The 17,696-nt window shown below is 41.1% G+C and overlaps 1 protein-coding gene across 42 annotated transcripts in view; it reads left to right on the top strand.

Moving 5' to 3' along the window:
* Window positions 1–4,007: 4,007 nt before the first annotated feature.
* TCF7L2 (transcription factor 7 like 2) overlaps window positions 4,008–17,696 on the top strand; it is a 199,756-nt gene continuing 186,067 nt past the window's right edge. For 11 of the 42 annotated variants that reach the window (XM_033149637.1, XM_033149678.1, XM_033149669.1 and 8 more), the window contains exons 1-3: window positions 4,009–4,320; window positions 4,740–4,806; window positions 5,035–5,159. In XM_033149637.1, the coding sequence (XP_033005528.1) occupies window positions 4,132–4,320; window positions 4,740–4,806; window positions 5,035–5,159 (381 nt within the window). In that variant the 5' untranslated portion in view covers window positions 4,009–4,131. Of the gene's footprint in view, window positions 4,321–4,739; window positions 4,807–5,034; window positions 5,160–17,696 lie in introns of all 42 variants that reach the window. The other 31 variants (XM_033149653.1, XM_033149652.1, XM_033149650.1 and 28 more) reach the window with 3 other exon arrangements.

Genomic DNA, 17,696 nt, shown 5'->3' with positions numbered 1-17,696 from the left:
TACATGCATTACCATGCCATACCGGCAGCATGGTTGCCGCTCCTTTGGAAGATGCTTGAAATATTTGTTGGGATAGCTCTGCCCCCATCTTCCCTGGGCTACACAAGGCTTAAGTGCCCTGAGGCAAGGCAGAAGCCAGGGTGCCCAGGCCAACTCCTGAAGGGACTATCAATGGCCTGAGAGAATCCTGGGGTAGCCCCACTTCCATCTTCCTACATCTTAAGGCAAAGAGGAGAAGCCCAGGCTTCAGAGATAGCACCATCAGCTTCTGAGTCAGACTGCAGGCATTTGTATATTTTCGTTGTGTTAATAATTGGGAATTCCCTTGGGTGCCTTCACAGAAAGGCAGCCTATAAAGGCAATAGCCAAATAAATAATGTATATAATAATACTGTAAATGGGTGACCACATGGCATTCAAAGAGCACATTGGAGACACTCACACCTCTACCACTGATCCTTGGGGCAACTTAGGGGAATGATGGCATCTACTTTCGGTCAGGATTATGTGCACTCAGAAGCCCTGAATTGATACCATTATGTTTAGGATCGAAATGCCATATGAAAAGTGCTGGGTTGTGTGTCTAGTGCTATCCTACCCTACTAGCTGTGTAATAACAATGACATCCGTTCGCCATATTCACACCTAGGAGCATGCCCCTTTCAAAGAAACAAGGCCATTCTATTGAGGATGCTATGTCTACTCAGAGGTAAGTGACACTGGAGTCTATAGGACTTACGACAAAGTATTAATGTGTATAGGGTTGAAGCCCCAGGCAGGTTTTTAGGATTATGGTGGTTATAATGAATGCTTCCTCTTGGGGATTTTTCAATGGTTTTAAGTTAGTCATGTTCATTAACTCCAATGAGTTTGCTCTGAGTAGGACATTTCCTACCAGCTGTTGTAAATACCGGCTCCATACAGCAAATGAAATACATGGCTCCATACAGTCAATGAAATATTCAGCATTTGATTATTTTTCTTGGGGTTAAAAGGTATTTAAAAATAAAACAAAACAAAAAGCAACATTGTGAGAAACACTGTCAGTTAAACCCACTTGTTAATATATCAGGTTCATTATACTGATCAGGGGCAATTGACTAGTATGTATCCCAAACATAGTATTTTTCAGAATGTCTGAAAGCAAGTTGGTCAAAAACCCAGAAGAAAAAGAAACTGTTAAATCCATTTGTACATTGATTTAACAGAGAAGTATTTCATTCTTCTTGTGTTTTTCTTTTTTCTCTGGGTGTCTTGAAATAATCCTTTTTCTGTCTCCATCCTCCCACTTAGACATTGTTCACAGACTTACTTATTTATGAAGTCTGAAGGTTAGTTCCTACCTGCTGAGAGTAATTAGCCCTGTTCTTTGTGTCCTATGCAATCCTGTCTGATTAAATGTACACATTTGTTTTACTTCTTTTCATGTCCCTTTTCTCTTTACTCCTGTTTTCCTGATTGTAAGTTGCTGTGATTCTTTTTTTATTAAAAAAATCTATTTTGCCATCATCTTTCCTTTAGTATGCAAATTTCTATGTGAACTTATGGTATATATATGCCGCGTCAATTGCTGTTTTATTATTTTTCATTCATGTTCCCCAGAGCAGACAGTTTTAGGGAATATCTCCCGCCCTCTAAACTCTCTAAATATTGCATGACAGATTGGCTTTGTTTTGGAAGCCCTTTAAGATCCAGTGGCTGTTAGTAAGAGCAGCAGGTTATGCTTCTTTTTCTTGTTGTTGTTGTTGTTGTGTGTGGAATGCTTGGATTTAATACAGCCTATACTTTTTTCTTTTTCTTTTTGACACCATTTCTATTAGGCAATTTACTAATTCCCCTTGAATTTACTCCGTGTGTGTCTTTCTCTCCCGCTCCCCCCTCCTTTCCGTCTCCTCTTTTGTTCCTTGGCCCATGTTAAAGTTTCCAATTGACTCCTCCATTGTTACAATTTGTCACTGCTGGAAGATCAATTTGTTTTACTCCCCTCATCAGCACAGTAGAATCGGGTGCCAGATGTCTTTCTTTCTTTTCTTTTCTTTTTTTCTTTTTTTTTTTTAAAAAAGCAGCCACATTATTCTTCTGCTCCCAGTTTGCGCCTTTTTGGAGCCTGATCGCTGGCTGGTAACTGGAAAAGAATGTTCTGTTGCGCATTCCTGAACTGCATCCCCACCCTCCTCCTCCTCCGCCCACCCTCCCCCAATAATCTATATTTGGCAATTCATTTACTAGCCTGCTTTGGGGACCACACAGCTGGATCACACACACAGAGAAACAAGCGATATTTTCTGTCCCCTAGAGCCAGTGCGTGTTTTTTTGTTTTGTTTTGCTTGTTGGTTTGTTTTCTTTTTCCTGGAGGAGCGAGCGAGCGAGGGGAGCCGGGTGGCGGGACGCACAACCAAGAGCGGCCAACGGAGGCTTCGCACCTCAAGTCTCGCAGCCCTTGATTCTCCCGCGCCACAATTAACTTCTTCCCATTCAACCGCTCTCTGCCAATCTCCACCAGCCCCAGTCGGGAGGGAGGGGGGGGGCAGCGGCGGATGGTGCTGAACCATCCCTCCCTCACGTTGTTTGGGGAGGCGACGCCTAATCCCTCCATGAAAAGGTCTCTCTGGCACACTTTGCCCCGGCGCTCGTAAGGCTCCGAGCCCCGCGGAACCCGGCCGATATCTTCCTTCCGAGGAGGAGAGACCTACGGAGGAGGGCGCCGGGCGGCTCCTACCCAAGGCCTGAGGAGGAAAGCCCTCCGGAGCCAGGGACACTTTCTTGCCGAGAAGCTCGCCTTCCAAAGCCGCGCTCCTCCAGGAGCAGATTTCAAGTTCCAGGCAAACTCTGCTCAGAAGGGGGGGGGGGCGCCCTCTTCCTCGGTTTCTGCCCTCGCTCAGCTGTACTCACGAGGTTTATCTCCAATAAACTTCATAGCTGCTCAGGACACCAACATACATAGATATATTTGAGTGCAGCCATGTAAATATCGCAAGGACGAACAGTTCCGTCCTAGAGCCTGCTTACTGGGACGGAAATCGCAACGGGGCTTACTTTCAAGTAAACGCGCAGTGGTTAGCAGCCCCAATTGCGGTGCTCCGCGTGTGAAAGTTGACGGCTCAACAAATTGCACTGCTGCTTCTGGCCTATTTTTGTGTGCAAATGCACTACTGAGGCACAGTGCCATTTTCTTTCAATTGTGTGTGTGTGTGTGTTTAGCCTGTGTTTTCTTTCCTCTGGGTCATTTCTCTCTACGCCCCTCTCTCCTATTTTCGCATTGTCTGCACTGGACCATTCCCTTCTTTCTTCCTTCCTTCCTCCCTCGTCTACCCCGCTCCTGGCTCTCGCTCCCTCTCCCTCTCCAAAAAGGATCATTGTTAGTTTCTCCGCTTCCCCCCCTCCTCCTGTTTATTTATGCACACGTCATTGGGGAGCCCCGCCCCCTCCTGCATCTCATTAAGTGCCTAGTGTGTTTCTTTTTCCCTGTCAATAATCCTGGATCCCAGACTTCTCCGTTCCTCCGGATTTCGATCCCCCTTTTTCTATCTGTCAATCAGCGCCGCCTTTGAACTGAAAAGCTCTCAGTCTAACTTCAACTCACTCAAATCCGAGCGGCACAGGCTCCCTATATCTGCGGCTTCTACCCCCCCCTTTTTTACAGCTGACTTGTTGTTTGGTTTGTTTGCTGCAATTTTTTTATAGTTCCCCCCTCCCCCGTCTCTCCCTCCCTCCCTCCTTATATAATTTTTTTATTATTAATTTTGTGTGTGTCTACCCGCGTGTGTCTGTGCGCGCGCTTTACACGCTGATCTGATCTTCGGAAGAAAAGAGAGAGAGAGAGAAAATCCAGAAGAAGGAAAAGAAGAAACCCAAAGTCACTGGTGCAAAAGGAAAGGAGAAGGGACACTGCCCTCCCCTCCTCCTCCTCCTCCCTCTTTTCCCCTCCCCAGGAGGAAAGAAAAGGAAAAGGAAAAAACTTTCACCTTGGACTTTTTTTAAAAAAAACAAAAAATTGCAAACTTCCCCCTTTTCTTTCTTTCTTTTTTTAATCCTTCCCCCTTTTTCCTTCCCCCCCTTTCCCCTTCTTCTCTCCCTCCCCTCCCCTCTGTCCTTGCAAAATTGCTGCTGGTGGGGTAAGTCAGGAGGAAAATGCCGCAACTAAATGGCGGTGGAGGGGACGATTTGGGGGCGAACGATGAATTGATCTCTTTTAAAGACGAAGGGGAGCAAGAAGAGAAGATCTCGGAGAACTCGTCGGCAGAGAGGGATTTAGCCGATGTCAAATCGTCGCTAGTCAATGAAACAGAAACGAATCAAAACAGCTCTTCAGACTCGGAGGTAAGGAGACCCCCCCCTCGCCCCGCCGCAGCAGCTCTTTCCAGCACACCTGCCTTACCTCCACCTTGGGGGTTCCCGGGGAGATGGGATACAAGAAGTTTGGGGTGGGGGTGGGGAGAGAAGAGAAGAGAAGAGAAAAATGCCATGGAGGGGGTGGGGGAACTGAGCTTTCGCCCTGAGTTGCAACTCTGTTTCTTATAGTATGGTCGGCGACTGCCCTGTTGCTTCTCTGGTGGGTTCAGTTATCTCTGTATTTTCCGTATCAAGTTTTGCACAAACTTCTAACTTGTTCTCTCCCCCTTCTCTCTTTCTCTCTCCTCCCTGCTTCTTTTTCCCCCCTTCACCAACCTGCCTCATTCATCTACTCTCCCGGTGCCTTTTTTTTTAAAAACCAATTTTTCACCCTCTTTTGATCCAAGGCGGAGAGGCGGCCCCCGCCTAGGTCCGAAAGTTTCAGAGATAAATCCAGAGAAAGTTTAGAGGAAGGTAAGTTGTGCTTGATGGCTCCATCCCACCCACCCCCTTCCCGTTTCGAGGGTGGTGGAGGGGGGGGGAAGAGAGAGAGTGGATCTGGAGCACCCCCAAAACCGTGCTCTCCGTGGGCGCAAACAAATGCTCTTCCAAGTTTCGAGAAGCACTTTTTCTAACCGTGATTTCCTCCCTGCTTTCTGTTTTTTTTCCCCCTCCTTGTGCCTCGTTCTCCCGCCATGTTAGCTGCGAAAAGGCAAGATGGAGGGTTGTTTAAGGGCCCACCATATCCCGGGTATCCCTTTATAATGATCCCCGACCTGACCGGCCCCTACCTCCCCAATGGCTCCCTCTCGCCCACGGCAAGAACGGTAAGTCAAACGTGTGTATATGTATAAGATATATGTAAAGACGAGCTATGTTTTCCGCGCATTTGTGTCCCACACCCGCCAAGGTCCCCCTGCTGCCTGTTCCGCCCGCCCCCTCCGCTCCCGGCCGCCGCGGCGCTGCCTGAAACTTTCCAAAACTTTTGCGCCTTCCGCTGACTGCGCGCCGAGGGGGCGGGGGGGGTGGGCAGAGAAAGGGGCTGTTTACACTTCGCCATGTTGATTCCTTTACTTTCAGTTTTGGGGCTTGGGCCCTGGGACTTGGCAATGCGAAGAGCACCCGGAGTCCCAGCTCCCGCTTTTTAATTTTTTTTTTCCGCGCCCAGCGTCCGAGCCTCCTCCGCTCTCCTTTCCACAAAACTCTTTTTTGCGATTTCTATCGCGCTCTGTTTTCCTTCTCCCCTCTCGAGTGGCGACTGGGTTTCCTTTCTCTCCCCTCCCCCTTTCCTTGCCTCCCCCTTTTAACCCTTTGCTCACTTGCTGAAACCTTCCCGAGTTACTAATTTACTGGCAGCGTTGCCACCGAGTGATTAATTGGTGTAAAATCTTATCCGGGGTTTGTTTTTTTTTAAAACTTTAGGACTCTGTGTGTTTAAAAGATTTTAAGGGTGGCAGTTAACAGTAGACGGCTCTCCTCCCCCCCCCCCTAGTTTTCCTCTCCTGCTATTCTATGTTTGTAAGAATTTTTTGGCATCTGTTTTTGGAAGGGGCGAGAAATTTTTATTTTCATTCCTTGACACACTGGCTTTCCTTAAAGTCACCAGCTTTCACTTAAATAGATCACATGTATGAGTTCCATAAGAAGATAGTGGATGTGGCCACCACGTTTATTGTGTAGGAAAAAAAATATCGAAGCTATATATATATATGAGAAGTTGTGCTTGGCTCAGCTGAGTCAGGACATAGTATAGAAGAGGAAAATGCAATCCTGCAAACAGACACTGCCTTCCCATTAACAAACAAAAGTTATAAGCATTATATAAAGAAACAAGCCTTCACTTGAAAGGACTATATATATGTATTCCAAAAACAACAAAACAACTGGGCTCCTCTGGAGGGATATGTGTACTTCAGGGCCTCTGGGTGTGGCAGGAGGTTCCGTAGGTGTGGCATCATGAATGGAGGGAATAAGTTTCTTGTAGCCCTCAGACTGGTTTTGTTAAAACTTTTGGGAGGTGTGAAGTGTTGGTCTCTGCCCTCCTCACACATCCTCATGGATTTTTGCCAGCTCTACTTCCTCTGCCCAACCATAATACAATCTTCATTAACATTGTTTAAAATACAACTTGTTACTTTTTTATTTATAAATATAAGCCAGTTCCCTCAGGGAATGCAGTATTTGTGTACACTTTATCTGTTACCTCATTTTCTATTGCATCTTTTAACTGAAGTGATTCTTTCCCAGCCTATCCACTTAATTCTCTCTCCTCCAAACTACTGTTTGAATGCTCACCTCTTTTCTTTCAACTTGGTCATTTGAGGCAGCTATTTGAAATACAAGTTCCACTGATAGGTAGTTGCTGAATCCACGGTAGTGTGTTTCTAGACCATGGGATGTTTTCAATGTGTCCAGTCTACAATTGTTTTTTCAAATGTCAGATCAGGCTTGTTTTTACTTAAAGTCCAAATTCAGATTACAAATTACAGGGGGGAAAGATGACAAAATAGTGTTTACTTGTGTATTTTTAAATGTTTTCAAGGATGAGGTTAACCCAGTCAAGATATTTTATAATTTACTTTTATTTTGGGGCTATGGTCATAGCAAGGAGACATTTTGGTAACCGCAGTTTTAGCATAATGGAAAGGAAAGGTGACTGGATTTTGTAATTGGAGAGTTGATGGGACAGGTAAAGCATCTTATATGTTGGTAGGGATAGAGTGTTTGTTTTGTGGTTATTTTAATTATGTACTATGAAAGCATAACCTTTTAAAATTATTCCTCATAGTGGTTTCTGTTCAAAATAGAAATAATTTTGCAAATTTAAATTAGTGGGACTGATGAGCATTAGAAAAAAAAATTCCTCTGGAAAAAAAGAATTTTATATTTATTTACATCTTTATCTAGCAGCACTTAGGATTTAATATTGACGCAGTCCATTACCTTTTGAAATGAGTGGGAACTATTTGTATAGAGGTTTTGAATAGATGTTTGATCAGGGCCCCAGAGTAGTTATTAGTTAATGGAGAAAAATCTTCTTGGCCATATTTAAACATTCTCTCTCTATTAGCAACAATTCATTTCATTGTATAAAAATATATTATTTTGTTGATATAACAGGTGACCTTGTTCCTTAGCATCATATGGATTCAAAAGAAATTTTTCCATATTCAGTAAGCAATTTGCACATAAGCCAACAGCATATTTTGGGCCCTTTCTTCTACTCCCAATGATTTGTAGAGTTTGCATTTGTGAAAGCAAGATAAATTGTGGTTTAAAGAGAACCCATTATTCGTTTATGTCACAAACCAGAATGATTAAATATTACAAAGGATTTATTCAGTTTATACTGTTCAAGGTGTATTCCTATAATTTGGCTGTTCTTTTTAACTCAAACGTGTAAGTGAATAAATAATATTGAGTCTTGCACATAGGTAGAATTATCACACAGGATTATCAGCTCATGAACCGTATTTTTCACTGAAGGTTAAACAAGTTGTTTTGCAATATTGTTTCCTTTTTGGTTTTTGTTCTTTTATTTTTATTTAGAGAAATATTTGTTGTTCTCGTATGCAACCTTCAGTTCTTGTAAATACATAAGCTGATTGTAGTTAACACTGATTTCTGCTTTTCTGCTTTAAGAAATGTAAAGAATTATGAAGTATCATTAAATCTGCTTATGATGAATAATACATTACTTTAGGAATAATGCTTTAATTGCCAAAGAGTCCATAAAGCTTGTTAGCAATAATTTTATTTTAAAATGACAAAAGATTATTCTACATAATGCTAGTTTTGCTTTTGCTAAAGTAATATGCCTGGCTCTTCAGAGGACTAATATGCAGTAAGGAGAGCTGTTAGAAATGAAATAATGAATTAAAGAATACACTTGTGTAGGCAATGTGGTAGTGGTTGCAATAGGGGTAATTTCAGAATTTAAAAGAAGAACAATTAAGTAGTTAGATGTAATTCTGATTATGAAAATACTGTTAATTTGCTTTTTGTGGGGGAGATTTCTTTCACGGTGCTGAGTTGTTTCACAGTGCTCATCTTTCATTTGAACCTGAATATAAAATGGTTAGTGTAGGAAAATATGGAAGTGATATGGCTTGTGATCTGGTAAATGCCCATTAATGGAAATATTTTAAAATAATGCATTGGAAAATGTATTTTCTCCCTTTTATTTCCTGAAGCACATAATCTTCTGCACAAGAATGTAGATCCTGGTGCACGAAGAGTTAATGGTATTCCCCCCCCCCTTGTTCCCCTGTCTTGAATTGTTTTGACAACACTTTTCAAAAGTGTGACATTAGGAGCCCCTGCAATACAATGTAATATTACTGTAATTACACAGGTCATTACATTTTAAATAGAGAACAATGAAATGCTTATCATGCTGAAAAACAAAGAACAGGTGTTCCTGCCCTTCTTTGGTATTTATGCTAATTTGTTTTTCATCTTCCTTAGAAATATTTATTGCTTGGCACTGTGAAGATTTCTGCTTCCAGTATGATGGTTTGATTCCTTACTAATCTTTAAGGTGGAGGGCTTAGTTGATTTTTGAAATAAGGGTTATGGTGTTAAACTAGTTGGATGTTCACAATGTACATACAGTTTTCATATGTCAGTGTGTTTGCGCTTCATGGCAGAGATAAGCTATTCATTGAATTGTACCATTCACCTTCTTGATGGCTTTAAAACAACAATGAAGTTTTTTTTCTGTAACTGTGTAGAAACAAGCTATTCTCAGCCGATGATCTTCTGACACCAATCAAATGAAGCACAGTCTGAAAACCTCTCAGTTCTTAGCACAGTTAGAACGCTGTTTCTGCTTCACAAGTGGCTTGCAAAATATATAATAGCATTAGCTTTGCAAAATATATAATAGCATTAGCTTTGTTAACTTCTTCTTCTTCTTCTTCTTCTTCTTTTTCTTCTTCTTCTTAAAAAAAGACATTTAAACTTCTCCAGCATGATTTCAAGGTTGCAGGACACAGAGAGAGAATCAGTGAATTTTAAGAGCCAGATCCTCCTTTGCAAGGGCAATGCAAGCTTGTGAGCCCAGAGAAGTAAAAGTTTGATGCTTCTGATTTATGGCAAAATTTGCAGCACCTTTTTGTGTGAGGGTCCCAAATATTGCTTTTTGTTGTAAGGCAACACTAAGATATAGTATTTTAAATAAGTATACTAAGATTTGTCTCTTGATTTAAAAGTTCCAGTTTTCATGGATTCATAAGAAAATGCTACCCCTCCCCTTTTTAAAAAGCAGAATAGAGAAAGGACAGCTGTAGGTTTCTTTTTCTCCCTTTCTTTTTTGCTTGCTTGTATGTGTTTCCACACTGCACCATGACTAAAACTGTAAGGCCCCCCATTTCCAGCTGTCTGGTAGTTATGTGGAAGTTGGATTATTGGCTGTTAAGCATGAGACAACCTGGATTTAGCAAATGCTTTCCTGAACAGGGGAGTAGGTGACTTGTTTGGGGGGTGGGGTTGAGGGGAGAAAACATTTGTGAGGCACTTTGTGGTTGCTCTTGAAACATACATACTGCCACAATAAAATGAAGAAGAGATGCACTCTTTGGGTCAAAGTGCATCTAGTTTCCAACAAAAGAGCACTTGCAGATAAGAGGGCATGGATGTGTGTTTTTCTTAGTGCATTCAGGGATGTAGGTGGAATTAAAATGTTCTCCTTCCCACACCTTACCTGTTGTGGGAACTTTTTGTTTCTTGCTTGCTACAGACTTTTAACTGCTGCAGCTGCAGCTGCTAGATTGTTTGCATAGTAAGAGAGTTTGTACTCACCCAAGCCTTTGTGTGTGTGTGTGTGTGTGTCTATTCGTATTCTCTTTGTACTGAGCTATGGCAAATATGCAGGCAGAGCCTTGCCCGCTGACTCGTAATTGGGCATGTTTGTGAAGGAAATGGTTAATTTTACAACCAAAGGCAAACTTGCACCTCAACAGGTCTGCTGAAAGAAATGTGCCACAGTCATTTGCTGGCAGGCAGCGAAGGGTCATAAATCTACAGGGTTTATTTACAGCCTATAACACTTATGAATGTTAAGATATTTGACGCCACGCTGGCCTTATAATATCCAAGGTCCACAGACACTGGCAGTGGGTCAGGTTTCTTTCACTAATTATAAGCAATGAGAGATGGGGAAATTGGGGAAATAAACCCATGAAAAGCTTAGATTGTTTTTTGGGGAGGGGGGCTGGTGGGAGTTTGGTGCTTGTTCTCCTAACTGCAGGACTGGCCTTTTCATATGATTCAGAATTAACTCTTGAAATACTGAGGGGCAATGTAGTGGCTTAAGCAAACCTTTAGCACAGCCTGCATTCTTTATTAACCCGCTCGCAGTCCTTGTGTAGGATATCTAGAGAGGAACCCTGCAAAATATTTCCCAGAATACTTTCAAAGAAACCTGATATAACCCTGAATATATTTGTTGTAGCCGAGGGGCGGGGGAATTGCCTTGACTGAATTAATAAACAAGTTACATTAGGCTATATTTAACAGATGTATGTTTATGATTGATCTCTGTCTTTCTTTCTTGAAATAAAGCAAGAAAGTGGCACTTCAATAAGAATATCTAGATAGCAGACAGATAATACATTTTTCATTTCAAAGTCTGGTTTTAAATTACGTGACTACCTCCCCACCCATTATTTTATAGAACTGAATAAAATCTGGGTTTCTAGAGGGGACAGATCAGGAGAGAAAACACATTAGGGAAAAAAAAATGTGTATCTGGGAAAAAGAATGTGGTAAAATCCAGAGGCCAGGAGCAAATGAGGAAGAATGCTAGTGTGTAGGGGTGCTTGAAAAAAATATATTGTTGAGATCAGCTGCTGAAGAGGAAGCTGGGCATCTTGGGAATGATTGGCTCATGTGTCAGGAAAGTCTTTGGGGCCAAGGGGAAGCATACTTGAGGGGCCCCCTCTCTGGTTCTCCCTGGATTAAACAAGTGCATTGTTTAAATGCTTTTAAATGCAAGAGTGCTTTTCTCTTAATCTGTATGCTGATGCTTCTTCTTTTTTAAAAAAAAGCCAAACCCTGCCAAAGGATAAATCAGGTTTTTTTTTAATAAGTCCTAGGAATATATTTCCCCACCTCAGCAGTCTCCTTAGGTGCATTATCACATTCAACTTAGAGATACCAATTTGGGCAAGGGAGTATGGGAAGAAAATATATATTGGTTTCCTCCCATATGTTTTTACCCCTTCCATTTAAAATACTGAGTCATTTCCCCCCGCAAAATATAAAAATGTATTTTTTTTAAAAAAAAACCCCAATAACTTTCCACTAGTAAATGTTCAAGAAGCCTAGGACAGAATGTTTTATGAATTTTCCTAACCGGTAGAGTTCTGTAACTTATTAGCCCCTAGGGATAAAACCTGAATCCCTTAACACCACATTACAGAGGTGATGTGGTAGGACCTTTTAGCAGGTTATCAACAGTGGTGTTTGTCTGTTTCCCAAGAGAATTCATTCATTTGCAACTCCCTGTTTAATTCCAGGTTGGCACTTGGTCTGTTCTTTTGTGTGTTTTTGTTCAAGTACTCCAAAACCCTGATCCTCATTATTCTTGAAGCTGTACACAGTCAAGCAGGCAGCCATGAATGAGTTAAGTTGCTAGCTAAACTTTGGCTTGGGGAGGAGAAATTTGGGGGCCTGGTTGGCATTAACAGGGTACAGCGCATTTTACAGAGCTTAATTAGTACGAACTGTAATTGTTTGTGGTCTGCCAGGAGGAGTAATGTGCAGGAAAAGTAGAGTCGTTCTTTTGCAGTCTTCAGTTTTAAAACGATAAATCACTTGCATATTTGTGCAATGATTCAAATGGAGCTGAGACCTCTCCATCTCAACATGTGGTAAATTGTAAAGTCAATGAATTGCAGATGTAGGCTACAGTCTCTCTCTCTCTCTCTCTCTCTCTCTCTCTCTCTCTGTGTGTGTGTGTGTGTGTGTAATGCAGAATGAATGGGAAAGAATGACAGTATAAATATTTACTGAGAAGATAACTGAGCTTTAACTTGCTAGGCCAATTATGAAGTGCTAGCCAGTCGTTTTGTTTTTAGCCATTTGTTTTAGCTTTAAATAAATTAAATCAAGGATAGGGGCACTATTAGCCTTGATGAACATTGCTGATCCTCGAGAAACAATGGCTTTTTGCATAGGACCATGAAACAATTGGATTTAGTAGAAATTGGTTCACTGCTATCACTTGCAGCTAAGTAAAATAACAAGGGAAGGGGCACCTCAAATGCTTCTGCAACAAAGCCTTTAACGAGTGATGTAGACAAGTTTGTGTCTCAGAGAATATACTACCAGTTTGTAAGAGATCTGTTTCTACATTCCTTGCACACCCAGAAGTCTCATCAACTTCACTGAGACTTCCTGCTTGAATAAGGAAGGCATAAAGACCATGTCTTTCATTTTTAGCATGTTTGAAATGCTCAATGACCCCATTGTTTGCATCTCAGTTATCCAGAGCTACTTGTTAGCTTGATTTAGGCCCCATTTACACAGCCAAATAGCGCCAGTGTTTCTCCCTCCACCCCTTGTGTTGGTTAGTTAGAAAGGTATCCAGATAATTTAAATCAGGACAACTTTTATGGACACACAGTAGCAATATCTTTACTGGTAGCAGGCTAGTCATAATCACAGATACTGTTGTTCATTGTCTTTCTCAATGGTAATTGAGTTTTGCTTTTCTCTTATACCTGATGGTATTTGTTTATCTTTGGAAATGTAAACATTCTTCTGTGAAGTAAACAAGTTACAAGCACAATGAGTAATTACCCTTAGGCTTAACTGCATGTACCCTCCAATGATGACTTAACTATTTCCAGATCGAAAATTCTTTCTAGTAGCACCTTAGAGACCAACTGAGTTTATTTCCAGATGTCACATTTGCTTGTCTTCAACCTAGGGGCTGTGATTTAATCTCCTCCCCTTTCTCTTTTGGATTTCCCACATCCCCTTAATGGTTTGCTGTAACCGTAGCCTGACATGACTTTTTTTTTTTTAAATGTACAAATGGTTTGAGCTCCCAAGTCTGATTTATAGATCAGTGGACTCTACTGGTTAAATGGTGCAAAACACTAATGGGAACTGATTTTACCTTTGGATCCATACTCATTTGAAACTGAATGTGCACATTCACATGCTGCCCAGCTTAGCATTTGTCTTCCTTCTTGCATCCCATTGTGTTTGTAAACCTGATGTCACTGTTACTAGCAAAATCTCATGTGTTTGATTTGTGGATTGGTGCTACAGCGGTGAGCCCAGTGCCTAAGCACTTTCCCTCCTGTCGTGTTTTAGGCACATAAACTGCCTTTTTATTGAGTCAGACCATTGTTCCATCTGGCTCAATATTGTCTGCACTCACTGGCAGTGGCTCTCCAGGATTTGAGAAAGGATTCTCCCCCAGCCCCATCTGGAGTTTCTGGGGATTGAACCTGGGATCTTCGGCATGCAATGTAGATGTTCTACCACTGACCTATGGCTAAACCCTCTATAACCCTTAGGTGTATGTGTGAAGGGGGTTCTAACATAGAAGGGGAAGCAGGGCCCCACCATGGCTGCTACATGTTGAATAGGGCCGTATGAAAAAGCAACACCCTTGTACATAAAGCTCTATGCTTGTAGTCTAGATTGGGGTTTCAGATCATCCAGAGGCTTAGGTGCATAGTGTTGTACACAAATGCTTTTCCTTATCCATGTCCATGCCCAAAATGTTGACAACAGGGGTGGGATCAGCAGCATGCCCCCATTTCACCTTCTATGTGTTATGGGGGATCATTGATATGTGTTAATACCACTTTGGCAGAAACCATTGTTTGCTGCTGCATCCAAACCAGTTGCACTTGCAATCTGAAAAAAAAAGAAGACTTGAAACTAGAATTTGGAACTGTTGTCTTATTCAGCTTGTGTGATAAGCGTCAATTATTGCTTACTGTTCTGAAGAAAGTAGTTAGTCAACTGAGTGTACAGGAGCTGGGAGCACATGACTGCAAGTTTGGTTCATGTAGCCCTGAACAATGCTTTGCTGTCAGTTTGATTATAGTGGTCCAAGTAGGGTATAAAATGTAGCAGATAGTTTATTTTCTTCTTGTATAAATAGCTATTCTGAATTTGCCAAAATATACATTTGGTCCGCAGAAACAAATGGTAGGCATGGGTTGTTAAAGGAGCAATTGAGCTGGTGAAATTTACCAAGATTAATAGTTTCCTAGCTTTCTGTCAGTCACAGACATGATTTCTTAAGTTGGTTCAGCTGGCATTTAAGATTTAACACAGTTTCAGGGATGTCCTTACATTAAGAGGTTGAAGCTACAGCATTTTCCAACTGATCAAATTAAAACAAATGATACTTTTCTTGCAGAGAGCTGGTTGTGTGGATAATTCCATTCAGAGATGGTTGCATTAGTGTTGACAAATTGCTGCAGAGTATATATTATGTATATAAATTAATATTCAGTGGTACAAGCAATCTCATGAGAGGATATGACCTTGAATGAAATATCAAAAGAATATGATGGCAGCCCGCTGGCTCGTTGTTGTTTTTTTAAAATGTATTTTTTCCCCTTGCCACACCTTTTTAGAAAAGATGTATGTCTTATTGTGCCTTCCATAGATGTAAAATGTTTAAAAATATTAGGTCCCTTTGTCTGTCTTCTCTTCACCTTGAGAGATGTATAACTAAGTATGAAGGCATCATTTTAAAAATATGCTTCTCTGCTTCTCAGTTACTGGATGAATTGTGTCTGAGGGACTCATCAGTAACATCCCACCCCCCCCACCCCTTCCCGCTTTGCAATAATCAGAAAGCAACATAAAGAGAAACACCTCTCCCACTGAGAATATTCCCTTGCATCTCTGCATTACCTGTAGATCACCCAATAGCACAAGTAGCTTCAATGTGTGGGTGTACCCATGCATAATGAAATGCGTTTTTGCATTCTAGTTCAAATTTACTCACTTTTTAAAATTCTTCTGGTGTCTTAATTTCATTGCTCTCAAAACATTTCTGTGATGCTCAAAGAAATATGTGAAGTGATCAACACATCAGTTTCATTAATAAACATAAAGTGTATCTGTATTATGTTTATACTTTTGATACGTATACTTTAGTTATCAGGTGCTATTCAGTATAAACGGGACAATATGAAATTCCTTGGTTACAATGTGTTCCAATTGACCAGGGACTCTATGGGGTTCGTGGAAAGAAAAGGCTGGGCAAGTTTTCATTAAGGTTTAAATCTGGCAATTGGAAAAAGAGGAGAATAAAGGAAGCTCAAAAGAGGGACAAGTGGTTAATGTAGCATTCTGTGCTCCAAAGGGAAACCTCTTTTAGACAAGAGTGGTTCACAGGCCAAGAATTTCAAACTTGCAGGGAAACCTGTCCAGAACACACAAGTCGCTGGAATGGTTGCAGAATTGTCACAGCAATTAGAGCAATCTCTGCTAACTGAGTGGCAGTTTTTATAAAGGACAGAAGATAAAGGGTTCAGATTCATTTCTCCCTCTCTCTGTGTCCCCCTCTGTGATTCACTCCTGATCAACCATTGTCTCTTTGGGTATGTACAAGTGACACGGGGGGGGGGATGGGGTGAAAGAGGGCAGGCATGTTTTGAGCTGCTTATTTGTCATTAGCTTTCCTTATTTTTGATGAACCTAGAGTTGCATTGGCCTCCTCCCCCTTCAGTGAAGTCCAGCTATTTTGGCATTTCCTACTCCCATTTATGTGTACTAATTGTTGACACTTTAGACAGCCGGCTTGTGTGTTAATTTAGCTCTGTTCCTTGTTTAAAAAATGTGCTTATGGAAAGATACATGGTCTTTGATTTGGTATAAGGATTGCATATAGTAATAAAAAAAAAATCCTTCCAGTAGCACCATAGAGACCAACCAAGTTTGTTATTGGTATGAGCTTTTGTGTGCATGCACACATCTTCAGATCTGATTCTGAAGAAGTGTGCATGCACACGAAAGCTCATACCAATAACAAACTTAGTTGGTCTCTAAGGTGCTACTGGAAGGAATATTTTTATTTTGTTTGAACTATGGCAGACTGACACGGCTACCTACCTGCATATAGAAACGTAAGCCTTAGGTTTTACTGCCCCCTTACCTTAAGGCTTCTGGTGTAATAGATTTAGTTTTGTGGTGCTGGAATGCATTGGAAAGACATGCATTTCTGCAAAACGATAACTTTCTTTACAAAATTTCAAATTTAGGAGGGTGACCTTTTTCTGGCAGCGTTCTGTGCATTGATCAGTTTGCATGACAAATAGAAATTCGACACACAAAGCTTTCCCCAGTCAGCATGATGCATCAATTGGAACAACTTTTATCTGCTTAATTTCTGCTCATGATATAGCTGTTAAAGGCACAGGAGCCTTGTCAGGTACAAAAGTGTTGGCACTTGCCACCCACTCACCTGTGATTCATTTGAAGTACTGTCATTTAAAATATCCTAAGATAAATGAAGTTGAGAAAGTTTATTGAAAGTTCTACCTTTCAAATACCCCACTCCGACCCCTAAAGACCCATCTCATCCGATATTCTGTTCTCACAGTAGCAATAGCACTCTCTCACTTATGATGCCATCATGACTCTGTAGCTATTGATATCTTTATCCGGATTGATGATGCATCCTATGTTCCTGATATACGTGTGCCTATGTCCTACTCTTTCTATTGGAGTTTCCTCAGCAGTCTGAAAGAGTCATTACGGGAGTGTTTTAGCTACTTACCTTGTATAGTTGGAAGGCTTTTCAGGGATCGCAGATAAGAAACCTCTTTTGTTAAACCTGCCCACGTCTTGTGAGTAATCTGATTGGTCGTTGGAAGGATTATTTAGATAAGCCTGAGCTGATAGAAATGGCCCCATGAATCATATGCTTATTACATTCCAGGGTTGAGACACACCTTCAAGTAGAGGTGTGTGAAGTACTTGTAACAATGTTCAGGACTACCTCAAATGAAACACATGAAATTATACGTTGGTGTGCTTTTTAAATGTCTAGCTAATTTTCTCATTAGATACATTTTTGTTTCCATTTTTCTCCTGTCCTTAACAAACTCAACAAACGAAACTAATTTGTAAAAATGGTACATGGAAAAAATACGAAAGAGACATTACACATACCTTTGTAAATCAAGAAAATCTTTAAGAAAAAATATTTAAAACAAACAAACATGTATTTGAAAGTTTAGGATCTAAACATACACTGGCTATTTTGGTTTGAAACATCGGTGATTTCTGGGGCAAATGTAGGCCTGTATCTTGGAAAGATTCAACTCCTTCAAGGCAAAAAGAACCTGATAAGGCAAATAAAAATCGCTCATTATGTT

Source organism: Lacerta agilis, chromosome 5 (assembly GCF_009819535.1).
Source record: "Lacerta agilis isolate rLacAgi1 chromosome 5, rLacAgi1.pri, whole genome shotgun sequence".
Taxonomy (NCBI): Eukaryota; Metazoa; Chordata; class Lepidosauria; order Squamata; family Lacertidae; genus Lacerta; species Lacerta agilis.
Note: the sequence above shows the minus strand (reverse complement) of the source record. Positions and strands in the feature narration are given on the sequence as shown.